The sequence below is a fragment of the Colias eurytheme genome, chromosome 11 (assembly GCF_061535395.1).
Source record: "Colias eurytheme isolate Ceu_HAF_F1 chromosome 11, ilColEury1 Martin Lab GWU primary, whole genome shotgun sequence".
NCBI classification, from domain to species: domain Eukaryota; kingdom Metazoa; phylum Arthropoda; class Insecta; order Lepidoptera; family Pieridae; genus Colias; species Colias eurytheme.
This window is the reverse complement of record NC_142990.1, coordinates 2,747,420-2,774,800: the sequence shown is the minus strand read 5'-3', so window position 1 is coordinate 2,774,800 and position 27,381 is coordinate 2,747,420. Positions and strand designations below refer to the sequence as shown.

Genomic DNA, 27,381 nt, shown 5'->3' with positions numbered 1-27,381 from the left:
TCGTTGACTATGAAGTCGAGAACAGAATTCCTCTTATATAGATATTGCGCTCAAACAAGTGAAGAACTCATACGCCGTGAAAATGACCGGACATCATTGTTATTATTGTAAGACGTTAAATCCATGGAAAGCGAGGCTTGATGATTCGTGTACACTATATTCTAAATATATAGTGTACACGAATGTTCGTAACCACAAAATGTTTGTACTTTTCGAACCGTTAAGTGAAAAAGCTAAATTATGGCAATGTAAGAGTTGATGATTTCGCCCCGCAATATATATTAAATAAAGATGATTGTTGTGTGGCTTCAAAAAGGAATATGCAAAATTTCAATACCCGCTTATTATTAATTTAGCGCTAATTTGAACATATAGAATAATAAACTTTATAGCTCTACAAATATACGATAGACGACTTTCAGGAGAAAGAACCGCAAACATAAATCCATCTTTAACAACTCAAATTTTTATAATTTTCCTAATTAGATGTACTGTACTGTGATGATGTCATTACACCCATTTTTCACTTATAATATCATAGCTTTATGTGTGCACAAGGCTATCTTTTCTAAGATGTAGCTTACTCAGTTCCGAGGGCCACAACATCCTCTAATCTGACTTCAGGAACCAAATACTCATTGATATGCATGCTTTTGTTTTTGGCTTAATGGGTAATTAATAAGGTCGGAAAATCTTTCCGTTTTTAAGATAATTATTTTATCTTAATTACAACGTTATTGTAATTATTTTGAATGATGAAGTGCTTTATAATTAAGTCAAGTATTCGTATATTTAGAATAGTATATATTAGGTATATGAAATTCCCTTTTTCCTTTTTTTTCAAAATTTCTGCACTAAGAAGAGGCACCAAATATTTATACTGAATGTGTATAAATATCACAATGTTGTGTGTCGTAGCAGATTATCATCTAGATATCAGATAACTCATACTGTATTATTTATGTCCTTATACGCAGTTAATTTTTAAGTTGTGGTTATAATGTTATAATTATTATTAACTTGGTAACAAGTTGTACTTTGATAATTTGCAATATATACATTTGTTTATCCAATAGTGTACAGTTAAAGAAAGTCGACTAGAGCCAAGATAAGTTGCTTGAAATTTTCAGGAAATAAAAAATATAGATTGCACAGGGCTTTTAGTTAGGGCAGTTTTAAAATGAATAAATCAAAAACACGTTTTTTCAACCAAATTAAGAAATATAGTTATTAGTAAGATTTATGACTATTCGCGTCCGGCTTTTGTTGTTCACTTCCGTATGATCTCCTAAAGTGTCGGACCTTGAGGATGGCTACAATGCTGCAATAAAAATGTCTAAATCCGATAATATCTCTCAATACTCAGACAAGCTGAATTACGTGTGCTGACGGTATGTTAGGAACAATAATCCATCAATGTTAGGATTAGAAAAGATTTTTCCGAACAAAGAATTCGCAAAATTATACAAATCTCTAGATTTTAAATTTTTAATCATTTTAAATAGTTATCTAAGTATGGACACAGTATCGTTACTCGACTTCATCTCATTCATGATGATTCATCTCACTCGATTACATAAATTTTGAAATAGTTGGTCTGTCTACATAATTTTGATTAAAAAAATAACTAAAACTTATAAAATAGCTTCAAGATTTTCTTCTTTATATGTAGGTAAAATAATTATTAATAATTAATAATTAATAAAAATATTATGAAAATGTCAGAAGAAATCAGAGAAGTAGCAAGCTAATGATCTGCGGTTTATCTTTATTCTTTACCAAATCACGTGTTTCAGTTTAACTTTAGGGAATGATGCGGAGGGTTATATTGTGGCTTTACTATCATTCTATGGTTTTCTAATATACCTATTTCCATAAGTTTTAAGGAGGTCAGGTGTATCATAAGTTGAGTCAATCAGGGGCGGAGGTCAAAAGCCACAATAGAGGTACCTACGAAGGGCATCTTCTATCTTTACGCTTGCTTGGTCCCTGTACATGTGGTTATAGGATGGTTTTTGTAAGCTGGTTTATGATGGGTTTAATTGCACAAAGAGGATATTATTTCATTGTGCTGGTTATTATAGGGCTTAATCTCAATGATCTGGACATTCCTTTGTTTTTCCAGCACTCTATAATTATGATACAGTTCTTCCCTTTCTGTTTAAACTATTTGTCCCTAAAGTATGGCTATAAATGTTAGAAAATGGTTTAGATTTCTGATAATCTTAACATTTCATAGGTAATGCAAGACAAAAACAATACAATATTATAATAATCGTATTATTATGACAACGACACAGGTTAGGTATAAAATAATTTATATTGGATAATTATTAATTTATTCCTTATTTTTTAATATGTGCAATAATATAATTTAACAATAAAAAACGGCACTATTCCAACAATATTTTGCGTAATTGATCAAAAAAAATACCGCAATAAAACGAACAATACGGAATCTAAATAAAACGCACATGAAATCACAATAACGTATACGAACAAACCTAATTGAAATTAAAATTATGTGAATATGATAAAAACATCAAACATCGTCTAACTATCCTGGATTTTATCATGTCTCGTTAGAAAACCTCTGTAATTAACGAGTATGGACGTCTTATCTCATATAAAACAATTGAATTTAGTAAATTTATACAGAATCAGTAAGGTCGTGGGACATACGGACAATCGTAGATTGTGATCGCCAATTTTGTTCACGCTTTGTATTCCGTAGTTTATGAGTAGGAAGCGCGTGATATATATAGATATGAATAGGTGTATATTATATTGTATGCAGTCAATGAACACAAGGCTTTATACAAGTCGATTTGCTAACTAAAGCCTAGCTTTGTTTTTTCATACAAAATGTAGAAGTGTACAGGTATAGAGTTTTTTGTCGGTTCTTTTCTGTAGAAACTGCTTTCCAAAGAATTTGCAAAATATAATTTTTTAGTAGGTATGTTGACGATACAAAAGCGCTTCTGAGCGAAGTCAAGAATTAATTTTTTAAAATTTTAAAATTTTTTAAAATTAATTAGATTAAATGTTTGTTTGAGTAAAATTACTTATAATACATATAATAAACTTACAATCACTACAATTTTTGTATGGTTTTTGTATGTACGGACCTTACGTTATGTTTATGAAATTTAATAAAAAAGTATTTATGTTGCTTTTTTACCAATTTATTACTTAGATAGTTACGTAAATTATTGTGCACCCACCATACCTAACGAAGATAAGCGTGGGAGATCATTAAATCTACTGCATAATTATTAATTACCATCATTTAAATATTAAATACGCATAAAAATTGTTAATAAAAATCGTATTTGTGTTAATGGTGAAACTTGGAACTCAAAACAAAAGTTTAGAACCTACCGGTTTAATAAAGCAAGTTGCTCCGATTAGACATTGCCTTGATTTTTAAAGGTATTTTAAGAGCTTTTTAGTATTCGAATTTTTATCATCGAGAATCTAGTAAATAGGAGAAATCCTACTCTACTAAAATTATAAATGCGAAAGTTTGTGCGGATGGGTGTATGGAAGTTTGTTACTCTTTCACGCAAATAATGCTGAACTAATAACAATGAAATTTGTTATGTGGGTATCTCAAGACCCAAAATAAGACATACTAGGCTACATTTTAACCCAAAAATCCTGGAACTGTGCGGGTTTTTTTTTAAACGCGGGCGAAGCTGCAGCAGCCGCGGATATCAAGTCCTATAATTTCATTATTTAATATTCCGTTTTTCTCTTCGTTAGGCCTTTATGCTGTGATGTATTTTGTAATTCCTTATGCTTAAGATTTTCTCAAAGTTAACATAATTGTAATTAAGAATTTTTAATAAGAGTCCAAATGATTTGTTAATCCAAATTGATTAACTGTTTTAGTAAGGAAGTGGCTAAAGAAGAATAAATAATATATTTTTGACTAAAGATTATGTGCAAGCACTGTGCAAGCAAATCCAAAGCGGTTCATATATGATATAAATCATATAAATTGATTAATATACTTTAAATTTTTTTCAATAAATAATCTTTTATAATGTCCGTGTGTGCTATTTCCATTAGGTTAGGAGGGATAAATCAAACAAAAGTCCAGCTATTTACATATTTATTACACAACGATTACAATCTACATTAATTCTATCAGTTCGTTATAAAGCTTTGCTTAGTTAAATTATTGAAAAATTATTAAGAACCAAAAACGTTGAATTTTATTATTTGCTTATAATTAAAATAAAAAAGATTAAATTTCCGTGAAGAGAATCGATTTCTTTTAAATGTTCAGATTTCAAAACGGAACTCATAGATCCGTTTACATTTTCCTTGAAAATCTCTTACCAGTAAGTACAATAAGTTCTACATGGTTAGCTTAAAATTTAAATGATCCTTTTAAATGAGAAGAGAAACGATGTATAAAACAGAAAATATTTATAAGTAGAAAAAAATAATATATATGTACATGTTTAAGACGATAATGTAAAGTTAGTATGCATCATTTCTTCTATAGTGATATGGGAAAAAAAATTCGGTTGCGCCTCTCGTGTTGTTTTGAAGAAAGTTAATTTTCAAATAAAGAGTAGGTAAGAGAGTTTATACAAATATAATATAATAATTAACATTAAAGGAAAGTTATTGAGCATCACATTTTAGTAAAGTTAATATTTTTTATAAATTATCACGCTTACAATGTTCAATATAAACACTTATTCTAATTTAAAAATTAAGAAAATATAAACATCATAATATGGTAACTACAAATATTTTTATGGAACATAGTTTTTTCATTCTTCAGAATATTGTAAATATATACGATACCTAATCATACAGAGTATAATTTGTATTTACTATATAATAGAACTATGAGATTACATACCTAAATGGTAAAGTGGTAAATGTTAAAAATATGTATTGACGTTACAAAAGTGCTTCTAGAAGAAGTCTAATTGAATAAATAAATGTTTGAGCACAGTATTACAATAATAATATAGTAATACTGTGGTTTGGGTTTGAGTTTAGAGAAAACTATGCATATTAAAAAAATCTCATTTCACACAAAAACCGTCGTATCCAAATTATAGGTATGTTCAACTTTTTGTAAATATTTTTATGATTTTGTAAATATATGTCCTTGTCCTTAAAATATCACATTAGTTGTATTTATTTAAAGTCCCGATGTCCCGCAGTATTCACCAATCCTGTCTGAGATACATTCAAATATGTCGAAAGAGATGTCGCAGTTGAGACCATTATCTGAAATATGAAAAGAAAATATCAATTAAAACGAATTTTTTATGCTATAGAAGTTTTGTAACTTCCTCGGGGAAATGAATTAATGTACACACAACCGCGCTATTAAAATATAAAAAAAGATCGCAAATCTACATGGACATTTATAAAATCTGTCTGTGAAAAAACCGCTAAGAAAAGCAGAAATAGAAAAAAGAAAATCCTGTCAATCTACTTTTTTTCGGTTGATAGCTTGTGTAAAACAATAATATAATTATATCGTATTATTTTTTATTAGCTTCTTTTCGTCGAAGGCTTGAGCATTGAGTTTTATGGGTGAGGATTTTTCATTTTTTTTTCCAATTTTTTGTAAAAAAGGTATACACATACCCATAGGAACAGTTCTCGAGAATTTATCGTGATTCTTCATGAGACACTCCCGTGACGCGTCGAGCACCGCCATGAAGTATCCTCTCTCGTTCACTCCGTCTGAATACAGACTCACCAGACCTTCTAGTGTCGGGAAACCGTAGCCGTCCACCTGGGGAAAAAAATAATAAGAAAAAACTTAAGAATAAGAAAGTTTACAATGGTTAGAATTTAGAATAAAGTCTTATATTATGTGTAGAGCGTGGATAGAATTTGGTGATGTTGCTGTTGCCAGTAATAATTTATACGTTTGTATTATTTTTTTTCGAATACAAGATGTTCGAATAAATTTAGAAGGAAGCTAGCTACTAGTTATTATTCTGTGAAGGAAGTAAAAATCTGGTTCTTATATTTACAATTTAATAAATCTTAAAGCGTACACTAATTAAAGAATCAATTTGATAGTCTCCCAAAAATTGTTACAACTTTAGTTTAAAGTATAACTACAATATTCCTAAAATTTTTAATGTCCAGAATCGCACTTTTAGTATCGATATGATGATGGAATATAATTCTCTTTTATGGTTTCGGAGAACTTAATGTTATAATATCCGAATCGCTCTACATCGCGCGATTCTTGTAAAACATAAAAATACCACTGTTAAATTATTTGGTTAGACCACAATTCACAACCGTATATATTATAAGTACATAAAAGTATAAAAAGGGTAAGTTTATTGTCTCCTCTGAACGAAATATATTATCTGTGCTATGAGCAAATAAACGATACGACACGAATTAATAATAAATTTTCAAACTGATGAATTTTTCAATTAGGTACCCTATGATTTACGAAGGCATGCAAGTTTTACGAGGCTCGTATTTCTCAGTGAGCAAGAGGATCATAAATAGGCGAATTTTTTCAAGTTTACAGCCAGCAAGAGGGTTTATAGTTAACAAATTGTACCAATCAAGACACGACGAAGCCGTAAAATAATAAAATTCGATTAAATGAAATTCGCGGTTTTACTCTGAAGCTTGATTTAACTGGTCGCTTCGTGGACTTTATGGAACTTTATAGAAGTTGGTACATTTATTGTGTTACCTACTGGGTAATAAATGGTTTGCGGTAAAAATATTTAGATGATGTAAAACACAATTATTCGATATGTATATTTATTATTTCGAATAGTTTTTGATAATTATCCGAAATAGAATTTTTCCAACCGTCTGTTTCTTAAATGTCTTAATTCTAAAACACAAATAAATTATAGTGAAAAGTAGCACTGATACCTTTTTTGTCAATATAGTAGGGAGTCTATACACTAATAAACTCTATATTATGTAGAGTATAGACCATAAACTTTCATCTAAATCGAATAACTTCTAAAAGATACGCAAACATTCCTATTTCTAACAGCAAATTTCATCGAAATGGAACACAATCAAAGTGAAACCGAGTAAAATCGCTAAAGATGAGACGCTTAGATATAAACCAACGTTATCTCACTGATCTGACTTAAAGTGTTCACTTTTACTTGCGTATCCAATAACTTTAGCCGTGTAATATCAATTTAATGCTTCTGTGTTTATTATAGATTCTATTCAATTTTAAACATAAAATAAAATTGCATAATATAGGCCCACAGAAATATGTACAGGGCCAGTCTACATAATATGAGTAGGTATGTTTTATAATAAATCGGCCAAGTCCGTCTCATGAATTATACATGTTTTTCTTCAAATGTGTTTATGTATTTGTATTCCTGAGTCCAATTAATCAATAAAATATTCGTGTTTGGTATATTAAGATCTATTTCTAATATTTGTTGTAGAAGACTAGAGAAGATATTTAATTTAAGTACTCATATTGTTTGTTAATTTCCCTAATAATGTAAAGTACCTATTTATAAAGCATTTTAACTTAAAACCTTTGAAAATAAAACTTTTAAATTTTAATACAATTATGACACGTTAAGTGATATTTATTTTATTTTATTTCCAGAAAGTGGAGGGACATTAAAATTTTTGCGATCTATTTCTCACAACTGAATAAATCTTATAAAATAGTCAATACTTACAGCTTTCACTTTCCGGTAAACACACTGCAGCAGGCACTGGAATTATAAAATTGTTACAAATTAATAAAACGTCAAATTGGAAAATTTCAAAATTGTTACTACTTTATGTATAATATGTATCATAACTACAACATTCATACTTTCATGAAATAATAGGGATTTTTACGAACGAGCTATTGACAATGTAGCTCAACATCGTAATTAAAATATAATTTGTCAGTATATATACGTAAATTGGTTATCGACTTGTGAAAGTCCCTTCAAAATCAATCCAATTCTTTGGAAGATACATCAAAACATATAGAAGTAAGTACACCCAAAATTTTTATAAATATAAAATATCGAATAAAATATTACGCACATAACTAGTATGTAATATTCGTTTACATAAAATATAATAAATACAGACCCCAGCGATCCTCTTCTCATCATGTGTGAAGGGCACCTCTCTCTTGTTCCTGCGTCTCTCCGCCGGCATCGTGTGCTCCTCCTTGATTACATCTAGCGCTTCTGGAATACCAAGTTTTTGTTTTAATATCAAACAATTAATAAATTGTGGAAAATTACACATAGGTTTGTTATTGACATATATATCTTTATTTGCTCTATTATCTATATTCTATAGGTACCTATGTTAAATATTCTCGAATCTCGAGTGTTTGTAAGCAATTCATGAAATAGCCTGACGGATTTAAACAATTTTTTGTAAAAAACGAATCCCTGTTTAGTTAAGTACGTATGCTATCATAATATTAAAGTTTTCATCGAATTAAGTGTTTTCAAAAATTTTCATTTTAGACCGCTTCTTTTAAGTTATGGATGACCCAAAATCCTAGAACTTCATTACGTAAGGTCTTCAATGTTTAAATAGCATAATATAAGAGGACTTTAAACACCTGCACTATGCAATACAGGGAATCGTTATTACTAGGTCATACTAGTCTTCAAATATTTGCTTCACTGAACAAACATTTTAAAGACATTTCTTTAAAATATACGTCTATTTAATTTATGTATTTGTATTTCAAAATAACTGAAATAACGTCATACAACTCAGCTGAACTTGCAAGGCAACTAAGGCACATATAGCTAAACAAGAGTTGTTATAGTCTCAAGACTAGACAAGGTAGGTTATATTATACTGCAGTGATATTGAAAAAACATGCAATCTATTCAGTCATTACTTAGTAGGACCTATTATAATTTATCTCATTTATAATAATAGGAACAAAGCAAAAAGTAAATTACTAATAGTTATCTATTATAAACGTAGACATTTGTGAGGATAGAAGGATGTTTGTTATTCCTTTACGCAAACACAACTGAACTCATGTACTACAAAACACACAAGTTATGGAAGCACTTTCTTTTGTGCCTTGTTTCATCTGTGGAACCGCGCGTCACAGCCAGTAATAATAAAATCTAATAAAATCATACTTTTGGCGCATCCATACATAGACCCAATACATTAGTTCAACTACACTTACGCTAAAATCGTAAACAAAACCACAGATAACATAATATACATAAAACGCAACACTTTCGCAAGATGCAAACGTTGCATGTCCCTTGTACAGGTGCCTAATGCAAGTTTATGCAACGACTATATGGGTCACTAGACAATCGTGCTGTGGATGTGAAATGTGAATTACCTAATCATATCCATTTTTGGTTTTGGCTGTAATGAGAAAAATCAAAATGGTTTATGGTCGTAATCTCTTTAGTACTTCAAGTGAATTGTTAATGAGCGTATATTACGAAGTTATTACATTTTAAACGTTTGTGTTTTTTAACTATTATTAAGTAAAATTAGAAAAGGTCTTAATAACAGTAATAATAAATATGTAGGTGATATTCCAAAATAAAATCTCTTTCACTGAAGTAAACTATTAAACAAATTAATAGTTTTAAATTCATGAACAAAATCATTTGTATAATTCTCATAACAAATAAAATAAGGATAACGGATGAAGCTTTTAAAGCTCTATCTTATCACAAATTGACCTTAAAACCTTTTGACAAAGAAATGTACGTGAAATTTAAAGATTTATACATTTTTAATTTGAATGCCTTCAAAATCAAACCATACAAAATGCAAGTTAACATGACACATTGCGACCCCGATAAATATTTTTATTTTTATTCCCGTGCAATAACGGCACTTAGTGATATTTAAAAGTACCGTAAGAAGGGCGAAATTTAAACGCAATGTTAAAAGGCCATAATAAGGGGGTATTATAAAAGATAATTGCTATGTTATTTGGGAGCTACCGCTCAAAGCTCGTTAAGCTTAAAGCGTACACGTTTTAACTCCCGATGCTATTCCATTACCTGAATAATATACATGGTTTTTTAATGAGGCCGGAACATCACACAGACTGAAATTTTAACTGAATTCCAAGAGACTATCTTTGGTTCAATATTAAGTCAGTATTTGCATTTAATGTGTAGGTGCCGTGTGCTGCCGGCCTAGAATAGCACTACCCCATCTCTACCCGTGGGTGTCGTAAGAGGCGACTAAGGGTTAACTACATGCAAACGGGCAGCAGCGTTATGCATGATCTCCCCCACCATCAACTGCGCTCGCCAACCCGCCTGCCAAGCGTGGCGAGTATTGGCATTCTTTCCCCCCAAATAGATACACATAAAAAACACATGAATAGTGCAACAACAACCAGGCCCCTAGTACCCGGCAGCTCCGCTATTCCTGGCTACGGTAGCGGCCATGGTAACGGCGGGGCGGGGGGTGCTAAGAATCACCGGAAGCGATCCGGCTACCACTCCCGACGACCCCTGGCCCTGGTAACATACAACGCACGCACGTTGAGGACGGACGAAAAGATTGTTGAGCTGGAAGAAGAATTGAGTAAGTTACGCTGGGATGTCATAGGGTTATCAGAAGTCCGAAGACAGGGGGAGGACACGATAACATTGACATCCGGTAATTTATTCTTCTACCGGGAGGGCGACCAACAGTCCCAAGGTGGAATAGGGTTTATCGTTCGCAGACCCCTCATTAACAACATCATAGCCATCGAAAGTGTGTCGAGCAGGGTAGCGTACCTGGTCCTCAAAATATCTGATAGATATTCTTTGAAGGTCATTCAGGTCTACGCGCCGACCTCGGCACACTCAGATGAAGATGTGGAGGTAATGTATGAGGACATCAGTAGAGCCTTACACACCTCGAAAACACATTTCAATGTTGTGATGGGGGATTTCAACGCGAAACTGGGCAAGAGAGGCGATGATGAGTTGAGAGTGGGGCAATTTGGATTTGGGCAGCGCAACCCGAGGGGCCAGAGGCTCGCTGAATTTTTGGAGAAGGAAGGACTCTTCATGATGAATTCCTTCTTCCAGAAATCTCCGCACAGAAAGTGGACCTGGATAAGCCCTGACGGTAAAACGAGGAATGAGATTGACTTCATCATGACAACAAGGAGACATATATTCAATGATGTTTCTGTGATTAATAGGATAAAAACCGGTAGTGATCACCGAATGGTAAGAGGCACATTGAATATAAATGTGAAACTGGAAAGGTCTCGCTTGATGAGGTCAACTCTTCGACCGTTCCGCACCCAAATCCAGAACCCCGAAAGCTTTCAACTCGAGCTCCAAAATCGCTTTGCTTGCCTAGGCGATGACGTATCTGTGGACGATCTGAACAACAGGCTTATCGAAACGATTCGTACGGTAGGGTTGCATCACTGCAAGACACCCCGTCGAAATAGGTCCCAAAAACTTTCCGCCCATACCCTCAAGCTCCTGGAAGAACGACGCTCCTTGCTACTACATACTTCCGATGATGCGAAGTCATATAGGCAGCTCAATAGACGGATTACAAAGTCCTTGCGACACGACATCCGCCTCTTCAATAAGAAAAATATTGAAGAGGCGATACAGCGGAATAAAGGCACAAAAGTGTTCGCAAGAGATGAATCTATTGGGCAAAGCCGGCTGACTAAGCTGAAGACGGATAGTGGTAAAGTGGTGTCGTCTCAACCAGAGCTACTAGGAGAGGTTGAGAAGTTTTATGGACATCTTTACACCTCCGTTGCTAAGCCTGTTGCAAGTCCGGCGAAAGATCCTAGAGCCCGACTAACCCGACATTACACCGAAGATATCCCGGACATCAGCCTGTACGAGATTAGGATGGCTCTCAAACAGCTTAAGAACAATAAGGCGCCGGGTGAGGATGGAATCACCTCTGAGCTACTGAGAGCGGGTGGCAAACCAATCCTCAGAATGCTACAGAGGTTATTCACTTCCACCTTACTCGAGGGCACTGCGCCAAAAGCGTGGAGCAGCAGTATGGTTGTCCTCTTCTTCAAAAAGGGAGACAAAACCCTGTTGAAGAACTACAGGCCAATATCACTGCTGAGCCATGTTTATAAGCTGTTCTCGAGAGTCATCACGAATCGTCTCGAACGCAGGCTTGATGACTTCCAGCCTCCCGAACAAGCCGGTTTCCGAAGAGGCTTTAGCACCATGGACCACATTCATACGCTGCGGCAGATTATACAGAAGACGGAGGAGTATAATCTGCCATTATGCTTGGCGTTTGTGGACTATGAAAAAGCCTTTGATTCGATCGAGACTTGGGCCGTATTGAGGTCTCTTCAGCGTTGCCGCATTGACTATCGGTATATCGAAGTGTTGAGAAGTTTGTATGAAAACGCCACTATGTCAGTCCGGGTTCAGGAGCATTGCACAAAGGCAATTCCTCTGCAGCGCGGGGTCAGGCAAGGAGATGTAATTTCTCCGAAACTGTTTACCGCTGCTTTAGAAGACGTCTTCAAGCTCCTGGACTGGCAAGGATTTGGCATCAATGTTAATGGCGAGTACATCACTCACCTTCGATTTGCGGACGATATCGTGGTCATGGCGGAATCCCTGGAAGACCTCAATACAATGCTCGGTGACCTCTACAGAGTTTCACAACAAGTGGGCCTTAGCATGAACATGGACAAGACGAAAATCATGTCAAATGTCCATGTTGTGCCCACTCCGGTATCAGTTGGAAACTCTATTCTCGAAATTGTTGACGAATACGTTTACCTGGGACAAACCGTCCAATTAGGTAAGTCCAATTTCGGGAAAGAGGTCAATCGTCGAATCCGACTCGGCTGGGCAGCGTTCGGGAAACTACGCAACATCTTTTCGTCCAAAATCCCTCAGTGCCTGAAGACGAAAGTCTTCGAGCAGTGTGTGTTACCAGTGTTGACATACGGATCTGAGACGTGGTCCCTAACCGCGGGCATTGTGCACAAGCTCCGCGTCGCTCAACGAGCTATGGAAAGGGCTATGCTCGGGGTTTCTTTGCGTGATCGAATCAGAAATGAGGAGATCCGCAAAAGAACTAAAGTCACCGACATAGCCCACCGTATTAGTACGTTGAAGTGGCGTTGGGCCGGGCATATAGCCCGCAGAACCGATGGCCGTTGGGGCAAAAAGGTTCTCGAATGGCGACCACGTACAGGACGTCGCAGTGTGGGACGGCCTTCAACGAGGTGGACAGACGACCTGATCAAAGTGGCGGGGAGCCGCTGGAGTCAGGCCGCTGGTGATCGGTCGTTATGGAAATCTTTGGGGGAGGCCTATGTCCTGCAGTGGACGTCTTAAAAGGCTGGAACGGAACGGATTTGCATTTAATTGGATAAGTCCTTAAATTCCTTCAATCATCTTAAGAAATATTATCGTTTCTGAGTCACGAACTCTAGGAATTTTGCACTCGGAATTAAGAGACTAAATATTCTGTTACTAAATTAAAAAGTATACAATCTACATGTTACATTATCAATGTAATACAATATTTCCTCATTGAGATATACATATGGAGACGACACCGCCTACATCACTTATGTTCCGCTCAACATACGCCATATGGCGTAACTGCACGCTCATTTTTTATTTGTTTTAAAGTGAAACGCATCAAATATGCCTTCGTTTGTGTTACGATATTGCACAAATAATACGGAAAAGTGCAAAGAAATAACTTTCATCGGTAAGTACCTAACTAAATAATAATTTTTAAAACTTAGTTAGAGCAAAAAAATGGCGCACAGATTTTGTTCGTGGTGTCTGCTCCATACATAGTAATATTATCTCAATGTATTTCCTATAGTTTTTCATTGTCCAAAGGTATAGGTACTATACTTTTGTGCATATAATGTAAGTTATACCAACTTACGCATAGATGCAAGATATGATTCACTTGGTTTATGTGAAAAAATTAAGACACCATGGTCCATGTACCTACATAACTAATGTGCAATACAAACATACACCATTAATTACGACCATGAGAGATAAAAGTCAAAATGTATATTTAAATTCACGTACAATCACAACGAAACTTTGAGTTAGGTACATTGCTTACTAGACTAGAGTAGATAATTTTTGAAACAAAAAAAAATCGCAGTCGGATGAAACCCATTAGAAAAGGAGGGGAATATGATAAAAATGTAAGGAAAAATAAATTACGGTCAATCCGAGTTCGGGAAGCGGGAGGGGGGAGCTTTAAAGAGAAAAAAATGGTTTCTCTCGATTTCCGACAAAACTACAAGTCCTATAGAAAAAAGTTCAATGGCAAAGTTGTAGGTAATTAAAAGTTCTACAACTTTTGTATTCACAATTTTTTCACATAACCTAAAAATTTAGGTGAAAAATTCAAAAAACCAAGTTTTTGGTCTTTTATTTCTATCTACTTCAAAATTTATTTTTTTTCTACGAAATTTGGTGGAAACTTACTTTATTATGTCCCAAATACACTGTAATTTATTTGATTGAAAATATTTATTTTTTCGCCTTATTTTGAATTAATACCAAAAAAACAACCTAATTTTCAATCGAAAAGTCACCCGTCAAAATATCAGCTTTTTTCAAAAACTTGGGGTGCCTTTTATTCATTGAAATCTCTACTTTCATATGGTGTAAAAAAAATAAACACCACCATAGTAAATGTTCTCAGGAAATGCATACAAACAGTCTGAAAATTAGCTTTTACTAAATCAGGCACACTTCTCGAACTACCTGAAATGTTTTTATCGACATCATTTTGCTTTTGAATATGCTGTAAAATATTAAACTTAGAACAGATAATTATTTTTCTTTTGAAATATTACCGAAAAGCCGATACAAAAGAAAATATAGAATTCAAGAAGTGTGCCTGATTTAGTAAAAGCTAATTTTCAGACTGTTTGTATGCATTTCCTGAGAACATTTACTATGGTGGTGTTTATTTTTTTTACACCATATGAAAGTAGAGATTTCAATGAATAAAAGGCACCCCAAGTTTTTGAAAAAAGCTGATATTTTGACGGGTGACTTTTCGATTGAAAATTAGGTTGTTTTTTTGGTATTAATTCAAAATAAGGCGAAAAAATAAATATTTTCAATCAAATAAATTACAGTGTATTTGGGACATAATAAAGTAAGTTTCCACCAAATTTCGTAGAAAAAAAATAAATTTTGAAGTAGATAGAAATAAAAGACCAAAAACTTGGTTTTTTGAATTTTTCACCTAAATTTTTAGGTTATGTGAAAAAATTGTGAATACAAAAGTTGTAGAACTTTTAATTACCTACAACTTTGCCATTGAACTTTTTTCTATAGGACTTGTAGTTTTGTCGGAAATCGAGAGAAACCATTTTTTTCTCTTTAAAGCTCCCCCCTCCCACTTCCCGAACTCGGATTGACCGTAATTTATTTTTCCTTACATTTTTATCATATTCCCCTCCTTTTCTAATGGGTTTCATCCGACTGCGATTTTTTTTATCTTTTCATTATTTTCAAAGGCTTCTACCCCAGTCTATACAGATTACAGAATAACATGTATTTTTTTATGTTATTTCAAAATTCTCAGTATTCATCATTGATTGACTCCCACTTTAACATTTGTTCACGACTTTCGGCACTAAACTATACATGGGATCGTGACTGTATTTGTTCAATAAAGGTTAACATTAATACATAGTGCAGTTATAAAAACATCAAATAGAAAAACAATTTGTTCCGGTTACATCATGTTCAAATTAAGTCATGATTTTTAACACATTATTGAATGATAATTGATTTTATCATTATGAAAAGAATTGTAATCCTAATGAAGGCTTGACTCAACTAATCTAATGAATTCTCGTCAGCTATGAGCCTTGAAACGACGTGATCGGCTCTCATACATAATTATATCGACATGTCGTATGTAATTTGAAAGTAGATTATCTTTGATATTGATCAACATTTTGCTTTTTAATTTCAATAATATCTAAGTTTTATTCAAAAATTCAATCTTTATTGGACATCCTTGGCTATTTGATCATAATTATGTTTGTGCACGTAATGTTAATTATTATCTATCCTTAAATATGGTACAAGCTACATCAGTGATAGTATAATTATAGATCCCAAAAAGATGGTATAATATTGATAATATGTAAATTATTAAATAACGAACTAACACCTCTATGACCTTCTTCCCACACTTTTGATTGGCAAGGTCTCTAAGCGAATACGTTTAAATCTATTTTACATGACTATGTTTAACTTGTTTCGACCTACTTAAACATCTTTGACTAAATAGTCTCTAAAAATCAAAATATTACATCTAGATACATTAAGTCAAAGGCTAAATATATTTAGAATCCAAGGCTATTTCAGAGTTAAAAAAAGAAGAGACATAATATCAAGAGCCATATGAATTTTAGATATAAAAAAATAACCGATTTATTTTTTATTAAAACAAATACTTAGATAAAATTAAGTGCCCATTCATTTAAAATATTAGTTACCACTTGACAATTATGCAGTGTTTTAAATATTACCTATACTCACAATAGATGCAAGGAATTACGCGTGTTTAATGAATCAGAAACATTGAGTCATATAGAACGTATGAATTGTTGACCTTAAACGAAATATCAACCTTATATTAGCGATTTAACATGGTTGATAAAAGGGCAATCCACGAAAATGACAACAACTATTTCGCCACGTATTTGCACGCTATGTGACGCTATGTAACTTTTTAATACTATTGTAACAAATTGGTTAAACTTAAACTTTGCGAGCCTTATTATGTAATAATATATAGTAATTATTGTAACACAACTACCATCTTATATTATTATATGATTAAGTTCTTATAATCCGCTTCCTAATCGTCGAATAATTATTTTTAAGAAGTAGACGAAAAGGATGGTGAAGGTGATAGGATAAGTCACTTTCATCACTTTCATATAAGTGTAAAATTTTTAGGGATGACGTCGTCAATTATCCGAATAACATTAAAATATATACATATATAAAGTATTTCAAATTCTAATTTTATAAAACCAAAGATTTTAACTATTGTTTATTATCATTCAAAATGTACATTTGTATAGAATATCGTAGACACAATATCACGCATCGTCCAATGATCTAGAAACCAGGAAAACAAAGGTATTTGTCAAGCAGTTTGTATCATTTGCACATATTATAATACATTACGGCTAGCAACCTTTCGAACATAATGCAAGGCGTAACCTTGTAGCGAGGCTTGTGGACTGGTCTGATATAATATTGGTAAATAAAATATTGTATTGTGTTGTTGGATAATTGTCAACTATGCAAGGACAGAGGGTTTCAAGTAGAGCTAGCGTTAGCTACTATTAAGTATTCTGTGGTAGTGCTTGACTATATTTACTTTCAAGTAATATTATTTAAGGATCTAGAGTCATATAATAATATTTCTTAGACCAAATTGGTACAAATTTTTAATTGTCAAGTCTGCAAATAATGGATTAGCTTTAGTATTTAATAAGTTAATACTAAGCAAAAAAAAAACAAATGATTAAGCATTTTTTTTTTAGAAAAATAAATAATGCACAGTATACCTATGTATAAAATTTTACTTTAGATGACATATTAAATTGTTAGACAATTTAAATACCGAACGCTACAATATATTTTATTGTGCCGAGTTGTTATTTCCTTTTATGGTTAAGATTGTGCTTCTATTGATCTTATTTTAATAATTCATATTCAAATACGGAACTTTGATCAGGCTTTAAATAAAAAATCTTTAGCCGGAATATATCTTTATAATTATACTAAAATTTAATTATATATTGAAATATAGGTAATACAATTTCAGTGTCAGCGTAATAGGTAGGTACACCTTTTTAACTGAATTCCTCCAAAACGGTCAATTATTATGAAATTTATTGTGCTGACCTACTAGGTATTCGAGGAGATTAAGGTAAACTAGCAGTACAACGCGACGGTTGCCTAATCAGCTATTAAAATACACAAAAAATCAATTTAGAAAAATCAAAACTTCGTTCAGCTTTTGGTTCGTCCTTTTTGATTAGACTATTTTCACGTCTAGCACGTTTCATTAACACATAGTATAACAAATGACGTAACATAGTTACAATGGTACTGGTTATCATAACTTTCGCTGCTGACCTTGACTACTCCTGACCTCGAATTATATACGAGCAAGGAAGCAGCTGCAGGCCATATTGCAAGCTGTAAACTGCTGTTTTACTCGCTTTTTGATGTAATTGTTATTTTCTTATCTATTGTTTTATTTTTGAGTATGTATTAAAGTTCGGTTCAATACGTTAAAAATGTTTCAACTTTAACCAATGAATTATTTTTTAGGTTCCCTTTGTGTTATTACAAATGTTTAGTAAATTAAAATAAATCGCAATATTGAAAAGATTCTCATTCGTATTTCGTCTAATTCCAGTTAAAAGTTATAAAAATTTTACGTGACGGCGTAAAAATTAAAGTTTTAAACTCTACTTTAGTAACGCAGATTATTCACACATTTATTCAGTTTGCTTTTATTCTAATATTCTAAACAGTTCATTCTAAACCAGAACGGAAATTATTCCACAGTACCGTAGTCAATTGTTGTCGCCATTACAAAGTAACATTAAATTGGTTCCAGTTAAACAATACATAGTTATTATTATCTATTGCGAAAAATTGGTAACAAAAAAAGTTTAAAAACATTATTCAATGCTGTTTAACAAAATAAAGATGTTTGTTTCTGCCTTTTTGGCTACAGCTTTTGTTATGTGGTTATGGCTATGGCATATCATTTAAAAGCGGTAAATTTCTACGAATTTGCCATTTTGATGTTTGGATTGTATGTTGTCAATCATCAAAATACAACGATGAAATGGGATGAAGTGAATAATTTGAACACTTTTAGATATGAATAAACAGCATTGAAACTCTAAATAAAAGACCATGGCATGACTATAATATTAGTATGACTGGGTTTCTTGTAGAGAATATATATTTACCTACTACTTATATACTATACTATAAAACTAATCAATATATAATGTAATGTTACCAAATTAAAATAATAATGAATTACTTGCCTCTTAGAATCGAAAGCTTAATTTCATCTTGACAGAGGGTGATCACTCGCTCGATCTTTTGTGGTGCCGTGGGTGGGTTCCTACATCTCGTTTCCTGAAAAGATAAATCATGTATAGAAAGTGGAATACCGTGTTCTTATTGTTAACTTTTGATATCAATAAATCTTCGCATCTTCATTGCATTTGAAACGATATTGTATTACAATACTGTAGAAGTTAAGTTTTAATAATTGTATTATTTTTAGATAATTTCATTTGATTCTTTTAATTGGATGTTATAAAGCTTTTCAATAAAACTTGCTTCATCATGTATTTGCAGATATCTAGAGTAGTAAAACAGTCTTCTACCCTTTTTTTAACTACTAACTTGCGTAATTAATAAATAATTCATTATTTTCAACTGCATATAAACTCACATGACATAGTTACGTCAAAATACGTTTGTTGATAAGAGAAAGATATACCTACACATAATCTTTGTTTAAATTATTTTTTTTAAGATTCCATCTAACCTAAGTTTACGAAATTTACGATAAGTTTCCCTTAAATATTTTTTAACAAGATTTTCTAACCTCGTAACAATCTAATAAATTAATCAAAACATCTTCATGGTCAGTCACGCTTCATGAAAGGCTGAGTTACTCTGATGGTTATCGGCTGTTTATTTTGGCATTTTACTAATTGAAAACATAACATTAATCTTATATATAAAAATGAATCGCAAAATGTGTTGGTAAGCGCATAACTCGAGAACGGCTGAACCGATTTCGATAATTCTTTTTTTATTATATTCCTTGAAGTACGAGGATGGTTTTTATGTAGAGAAAACGTAAATATGTACCACGGGCGAAGCCGGGGCGGACCGCTAGTATTTTATAATTTTATTGTAAAGTTAAATAAAATTTATTACTTATATTTTTATTTTTTATTAATTTATAATCAGCCCACTTCCAAGAGTCAGAACACAAAGATGTTTTATTTGATAACTGATTATTTGATCTATAGTCTCTTACACTGAGTACTCGTATAAAAATATAAATCTATACTAATATTATAAAGCTGAAGAGTTTGTTTGTTTGCTTAAAACCGCGGGGCACAGGTATCAAAATATTTTTAATCAGGGTTTAATACTCGTTTATATAAGTATCATTTAATTTTACCCATGCATTATTATAACAAACTAACTTATAATGAATGTAATAACGTATAATTTTCTATTAAAATATATACGTACCTAGTCCTGGGAAATTGAGCGCCGAAACATAAAAGATTGACAATGCATGTTCACAAATAACAATGCTTCCATACATTGATGTACAGTTTTAACTTTTAATAACAAAAACCTCTTGTTAAGAACGGTAACCAATAAATAATTAAACTTAATAAGGCCATAACTATTAAATCATTTACATATATTACTTACATACCCATAAATCCATAGGCATTTATTGGTATGCAAGCTATGTGTTTAATTATCTAATAAACATGCATTTAAAATTTTAACTAAATATATTTAAGTTGTTAACTATTCAATTTCAACTCTTTTAGCGGATTTAATAAGATCAGTGCATCAATTTGGAGATTGTCCTTTAGACCGTTTGCCTTTTAGACGACCTTCGATAGTCAAATGTCCTTTTGCTTGATAGCTTTTGATTTGCTTATAGATTTTACTGAACTATTTTATTTTCAGTTTCATGTTATATTTCATGTGAAATATATTTTTAAAATCAACTTTGAAATCAACACTGCTTATGAGATATCGATACTGTATTTTTAAGAACTCGTTTGTAAATGCTTACGTAAAGTGCGTAATTGGTAAGTTAGAAAAAGCTAAAAGTTACTCGAGAAATGTGTTTTACAAGTTTTTTGCGTAAGTTATTATGAAATTTAATAATTGTTTCTTAATCTTACCTTTCACTTTAATTGAATTGTATTCTGTTTGTATTTATTAAAGCTAATCTACGAAACACATTTTTCTCCTGTTCGTTTGAAATTCAGCGTTTATTTAAACATACAAAGATCCCATTTCATCTCTAACAAACCTATTTTATTAAATAATTTAAACTTGAACAAAGCCAAGTCAACCTATTAGTATAAAATAAATGAGACATAAAAGGCAAATCTCGTCGTGACATTGACGGCTTTCTCGTCTCGATCGATGCATGTAGAGCGTGCGTCGCATGCGTCGAATTACGCGGGAAAGCACTTTCCTTTGAGACATGATAATTATATAATCTGTACCTGTATCTGTATCAATGTATATCATTACATGTGGCCAAAGATCAATGAATGATAGCTTATTGTAAAAAAACTGTGTTGCTTGAAGATATCAAAATAATTCAAATATAATATGTCAGTGACCTTACAATTAAGTTAGTTTATGTGACGTTAATATATATAGCCTATCGCCTTCCTGGATAAACGGGCTATCTAACAGCGAAAAAATTTTTCAATCGGACCAGTAGTTCCCGTGATTAGCGCGTTCAAACATACAAACAAACTCTTCAGCTTTCTGATATTAGTATAGATTAATTTATTAGTGTTACCACATGTGAATCAAATCTAGGTTTCAACAGAAATGCCTTCAATTAGCCTAACAGGTTAAAGCTTACATAAGTCTACCATAACTTGTATTTCGAGTAGCCTTTGCTTCGGTAAATATGTCACCTTGTTTACATAAGCTCTGCGCAAGATAAATACTACTCCAGTTTTGAAACAATAGTATGCTTTTTGTTAAGTTTAATTAAGAGATCTAGATTCCAATGAGCAATATATTTGCGTTGAAAGAAATTAGGGTTATTTTTTGCTTGTGTCGTGGTGAAATGAGGTAAAGCGTGGATTACTTCATATAGTAAGCCTACAGGTAAGTATGTAATTGTAGGTTAGTCGTTAGCCGTTAGTATATAAAATTATTGGCAATCGATGAATTTAATCAATGTTCTCTCACATTATTTCCAATCGATACTAGGTATTTTCTATCCTACTTTTATATGATGTAACATAAGGAAAGAAAAAAGTAATAATGAAATTAAACACTTTTGAAAATAAGAAATAAACTTACTAGGTAACTAAGAAGTAAGTAAAAGATCCCTTGTTGCTATATTTTCGACATTCGTATGTTAATTTTTCGGCAATAGGTATTGAGAACTTTCTAAAAACGTGAAACAGAATTGGCGCAAAATGTTAAGGATATTAAAGCTTACACAACTACAGTTAATTGTATGCGAAGATATTTAAATAGCAAGTATTATATGTATATTAATTAAAACTAGTTCATTACATATAGATAAGAACTTAGGACTCTTGGCTGCTTATTTATAATTTCTTAACTCAAAAGCGATAACCATTTTTACCAATAAATAAAATAAATTAATAAAACAACTAAAAATAGAAAACGTTTAGTAATTTTCGACAATTTTTAAGTTCCTTGAATAAACCTTAAGTAAAATAACATAAGTATCAAGTTATATCACAGTATGTTAGCAATTGAGTCAGACGCAGTGGGCGCAACCTTGTTCAGGCTATGTCATTCAGGCTAAATAAGGCATTGTGTGGGCCATTCGAGTTGATTTTAGTGTAGATCCGTTAGTTTTTAACTCAAAATTTGCGAATAGACTGAGCCCAGTCCAAAACAATATTATAAGGTTTTGATGTACCTGCTGATTATATCTTAATATATATAAATCTCGTGTCACAATGTTTGTCCTCAATGGACTCCTTAACCACTTAATCGATTATAATAAAATTCGCACATCATGTGCAGTTCGATTCAACTTGAGAGATAGGATAGTTTAAACATGTAGGTACCACGGGCGAAGCCGGGGCGGACCGCTAGTATCTGTATAAGATTTTGGTATGAAGTATATAAAGGCATAAAACAATTTTATCGATCGACTTTTTGTCGTGGTTACAATCAATGCTATTCTAGTTCAATAATCACATTAGCCTTCTACAATCGAGATTTTTTGTTTTACATTTTAAAGTCAACAAATGTTGTATTTAAGAGATTCAATAAATGATTTTTATTCCTCATAGCCTAAAAAAAAAAGCCTTGCACTCCCCTTGATTCTGCAGGTTTCTGCTTTTTAATGAAATTATGTATAATAATGGATGAATTTTGGCATTTATAAAATTAGTTAGCTTTTTAATGTTGTTTATGCTAAAAAAAATAACTCAAAACACTATGAGCTTACGTCGTAAATTCCACCAAGCATTACAAAATGAAGCATACTAATAAAATATACCATCGCATTTAATAATATTTGCGTAATTATTGCGTCAGGGATTGCCAACCATTTTGCATGCTCTTCCTTTACTGCGAAATTGTTATTGCTTTAATTGATTTGTCCAGGCCGATTAACTGGTTATGTGGGTTGAACCAATGGAGCTTGACAACCATCGCATTGAGCAAATGTCTTTATGTAACACAGGAAGTAACGAGAGTTTCCTGTGTGATTTCATATATAACTGTTATGGATACGTGGTTTGATGAAATGTGGAAACAAATAGTTGTTTTTGTAATATATTTATATTTAAAGTTATTTTTTGCAATGCATAATGTGTTTAACAAAAAATAATAATTTTTGTATATAAATATATAGTTATAATATTTATTGCTTATTTAATGAGAAAAAATCGGCATATTACGGAAACTTATCCGCAAAGCCGTAATCAGTTTGTGATTCGGTCTATCATATCGGTGTGTACCTATTTATATTACACCGAATTCTACATAAACAATTAAATGTTAATTATGTTAATAACAACGAAAATGTAATTCTACGTGCTTGACTAATTACACTATTGACTATACCTAAGCATAAAGTTCAAAGGCAATATACGCGAGATCAATTCATGCAACATTAAATCACGTAATAATAATATATGGAATGTATCTATAAAAATGTATATTACATATTACCACAGTTACAAAATGCTATATAAAATCAGTTTGAATTACAATATTGTAATCGTATTTCGTAACATTTTGATAGAATATTTAGCTGATAAAAGTAATAGATCATCACACGCACGTTAAACGCACAAACAGAAAACTACTGAACAATAGAATTAACTTATAACAACGCAATAAACAGACAAACAGAACAAAAGCGCATACAACATTAGCGACCCGTGAACTTTCTCTCTTTTCAATTCCACGCACCAATTGTTTAGAACATCTGATGTTTGTAACTTCACAAAATATTGCACATATCTATTACTGCTTAGCGATTACATATGTCCAATAAATCATTATTAAAAGTATGTTAATAGTACATGTATTCTTATATAATGTTTACGCGTAAAGAGATTGACCCTTCGAAAGAGGTTGTTGTATCTTGATTCACGTGGATTTTTTCGCATTTCGTCGCTTCTTTTCCCGTTGAAGATGATAATAATAATAAAATGTTTGCAAATAATGTTATTATATTAGATAATTTTTCATGTTTTGTTGAATCTTGTTCATTAAAACAGGCATTATAATACACTTATACCTACTTGTATAAATGGATTATGGATCACATTGTAACCCTTAAATGTGAAACATTATAATAATGCAATTTTTCACATTCCGTTAAAAATGCTCTTTTATCGAATGGAAAAACATCTATCAATATTTTTGCATCCGTAGACAAGTAAGTCGAATTGCAGAAATGCAATTTTTCGCATTCCTTTAGATATGCCCTTTTATCGAAAGTTATCGATATTTCTGCATCCAGACAAGCCTATTACCCCTCTGATAGTCTTATGAAATACGACTTTCTAAACAACACTTAAATTAAACCAGTCGTTCAGGCGTTACCGTGCAATACCAATACTATGATATTTTGCGTTGATACTTATTGAGAAATTATTGATTTTATAATCAACTTCGATAACATATTCTTTCGCGGTTTTGTTCGATTAGAATAAAAAAATAACCTTTGATGCATATGGTTACATGGTATGTATAAGTAGTTTTTAAATTTTAAAAGCATTTATAGATATTAATTCTTACATACGATCATATCTGAAATATTCATAGTTCACATATTCACCAATTAAAAGTTAATACTAGCCAATTTTATGGATGTAGAGGCAGTAAAAATGAAACTTGTAAATTAAAATATTTATTGGATAATGTCACTGGCAACTGTAAAAATTGGCAAGCGGTAAATTATTTTAAGTCCCAGTTGAATATGAAATCTTAACTGATAACTTTAAGCAATGAATAATTTGATGGTGTTAAAAAAAAAACAAAATTAGGTAGCTATTTTTTTTTTTTATACAATAAGCTATAATAGCAGGACTGTCTTACGCAATAATTATTTAAGAACGATTTATAAATTAGCACGAGAACACCAATATTATTAATAATATGTAAGCCATCATAATAAAAAATATATGAAATAGACATTCTTGTCTATCTTATATGTATATTTTCGAATAAAACTATTTACATAATTTTGGGCATGTAAGTCATGTGAGATATTTAAACATCTCTTTTATATGCTTTAAAATTTTAACATTAGGTATAGGTACTTTTTGAACGTGTTCCTTCCTCCTCCTTTTACAGATATCTGTATGTTTTCTGATCAGATTTGGCAGGCAATACTTAGTAAATGGTACCTATACCTAGATATAAGGGTACAAAAATAAATACCAAAGTAGAAATGTCAATGCATCATTCAATAAACCTATAAAAGTTATCTATTGTATCTTTCACAAGAACGTGTGAATTGAATTTCGCTCTATCTCTATTTATTTCCATGTAAGAACAGAAAGCTGCCATGTTTTTGTAGATGTATGTTCATTTAATATAAAATACGACTATATAAATCTTGTATCTTGTATGTCAAGTCGCACGCTTTCAAGGTCAATGGAAACTGGAGCAAAATATCGACTTACCGCCACTTGTATTGGTGACGTTATAAATATTTGTATTATGCACAAATAAGTCCTACATAAAAACTACATTGCAATCATACTCTTATAAGAAACTTAATATTTATTAATTTTTCGTCTTCTTTATTTTCAGTGATCAAATATCATCGCACCGTATTGAGTTATTGATAGTAAAATATTTTCTAAATAAAGCTATTGATAATCACAAAAAAAAACAAATTCTTTAAATAACTTTCGTTAAACTTAAAGGACTGGAGGATTTTAAATAGTAAATGTAATTGATGAAAATGCAACATGTGTTCATTGATTATTTCAAGAGTTACCTAGTTACAAATACTTTTTTGTACTATATTGCCTTATAGAATACTCCAAAAAAGGACAAGATACTGTATAATATAATTTAATCAATATAAATATTTATAGTTATGTTAAAAATAATAATATTTAAACTTACGGTTTCTGCGGTTATGGCGCTATCACTCAACGCTATACCCAAAAAGCATAAACAACACAATAAAACACTAATTTGACGAACCATTTTTCACTGGCACAATATTTTTTAATCTGTTTCACTATTTTATTTTTAATTTATACGTTCGATTTTTAAAAACAACGTGAGAAGGCGCGCAACAGATGACAGATCACAGTATGGAACTCACGTTGTGAATGTAATGATTTTTGAAAGGCCCGCGTAGGAGGGTTTCGCGCCTATTTCGTTGAGCCGATACGTTCCGTTTCGCAATTCGATGTTTATTTTTTTATGCGCTTTTTTAGGTTTTTATCAATAAACACTAATTTTCGTAGTACATATTTAGTTTAAACGTAAAGTTTTACTTACTAAAATAATATTATTTTACAACTAACCGAGATATTATCTACAATTATTATTATTCCACTTACATCTTGAATTGATTCTCATGCCTAAATATTTTATTCATATTATTGTACAATAAAATATATGTTCTACCATGGTTCTACCCTTTTACCCCTTATTATAATTAGGTACATGTATTTAGGAAGATATTTTCCTGGTGAAAAATAATAGCAAAGGTTTAGATCGTTGTTTCATTATGCTTCGTATTAAAAACTAAGTTAATTAAATACTTAAATAATAAGCAAATAATTATCTAGTGTTGAATGATCATTCCAAACAACTTTCTCGTGATATTTTGCAGTTTAAACGAGACAAATATACCAAAAAAAAATCTACGAAGGTAAGTAGGTATGTCTATTGTATCACCACGTATCACCTTATAGCCTGCTTACCTACATGACAAATACTGAGATATTGCAAAAAGTACATTTTTATTTACTATCGTAATATCGCGTTAACTAGGGCACAAAAACACTGTGAAACCTAATCTTTCCTTTTGCGAAACATAGTTTTGTAAAAGAGGAAAATAAACGGCTTGATAATCTCACGATAA

General features: G+C 31.8%; 1 protein-coding gene across 1 annotated transcript; it reads right to left on the bottom strand.

Annotated features, from left to right (window-relative positions):
• Nucleotides 1-5,118: 5,118 nt before the first annotated feature.
• Nucleotides 5,119-26,629, bottom strand: Obp73a (Odorant-binding protein 73a). Its single transcript, XM_090107176.1, has 6 exons — nucleotides 26,409-26,629; nucleotides 19,070-19,163; nucleotides 8,095-8,195; nucleotides 7,686-7,721; nucleotides 5,626-5,776; nucleotides 5,119-5,259 (listed from the first exon to the last, which is right to left on the bottom strand). Exons 1-6 carry the CDS (start codon nucleotides 26,490-26,492, stop codon nucleotides 5,171-5,173), a joined length of 555 nt encoding a protein of 184 aa, XP_089963302.1. The 5' UTR covers nucleotides 26,493-26,629; the 3' UTR covers nucleotides 5,119-5,170.
• Nucleotides 26,630-27,381: the final 752 nt, after the last annotated feature.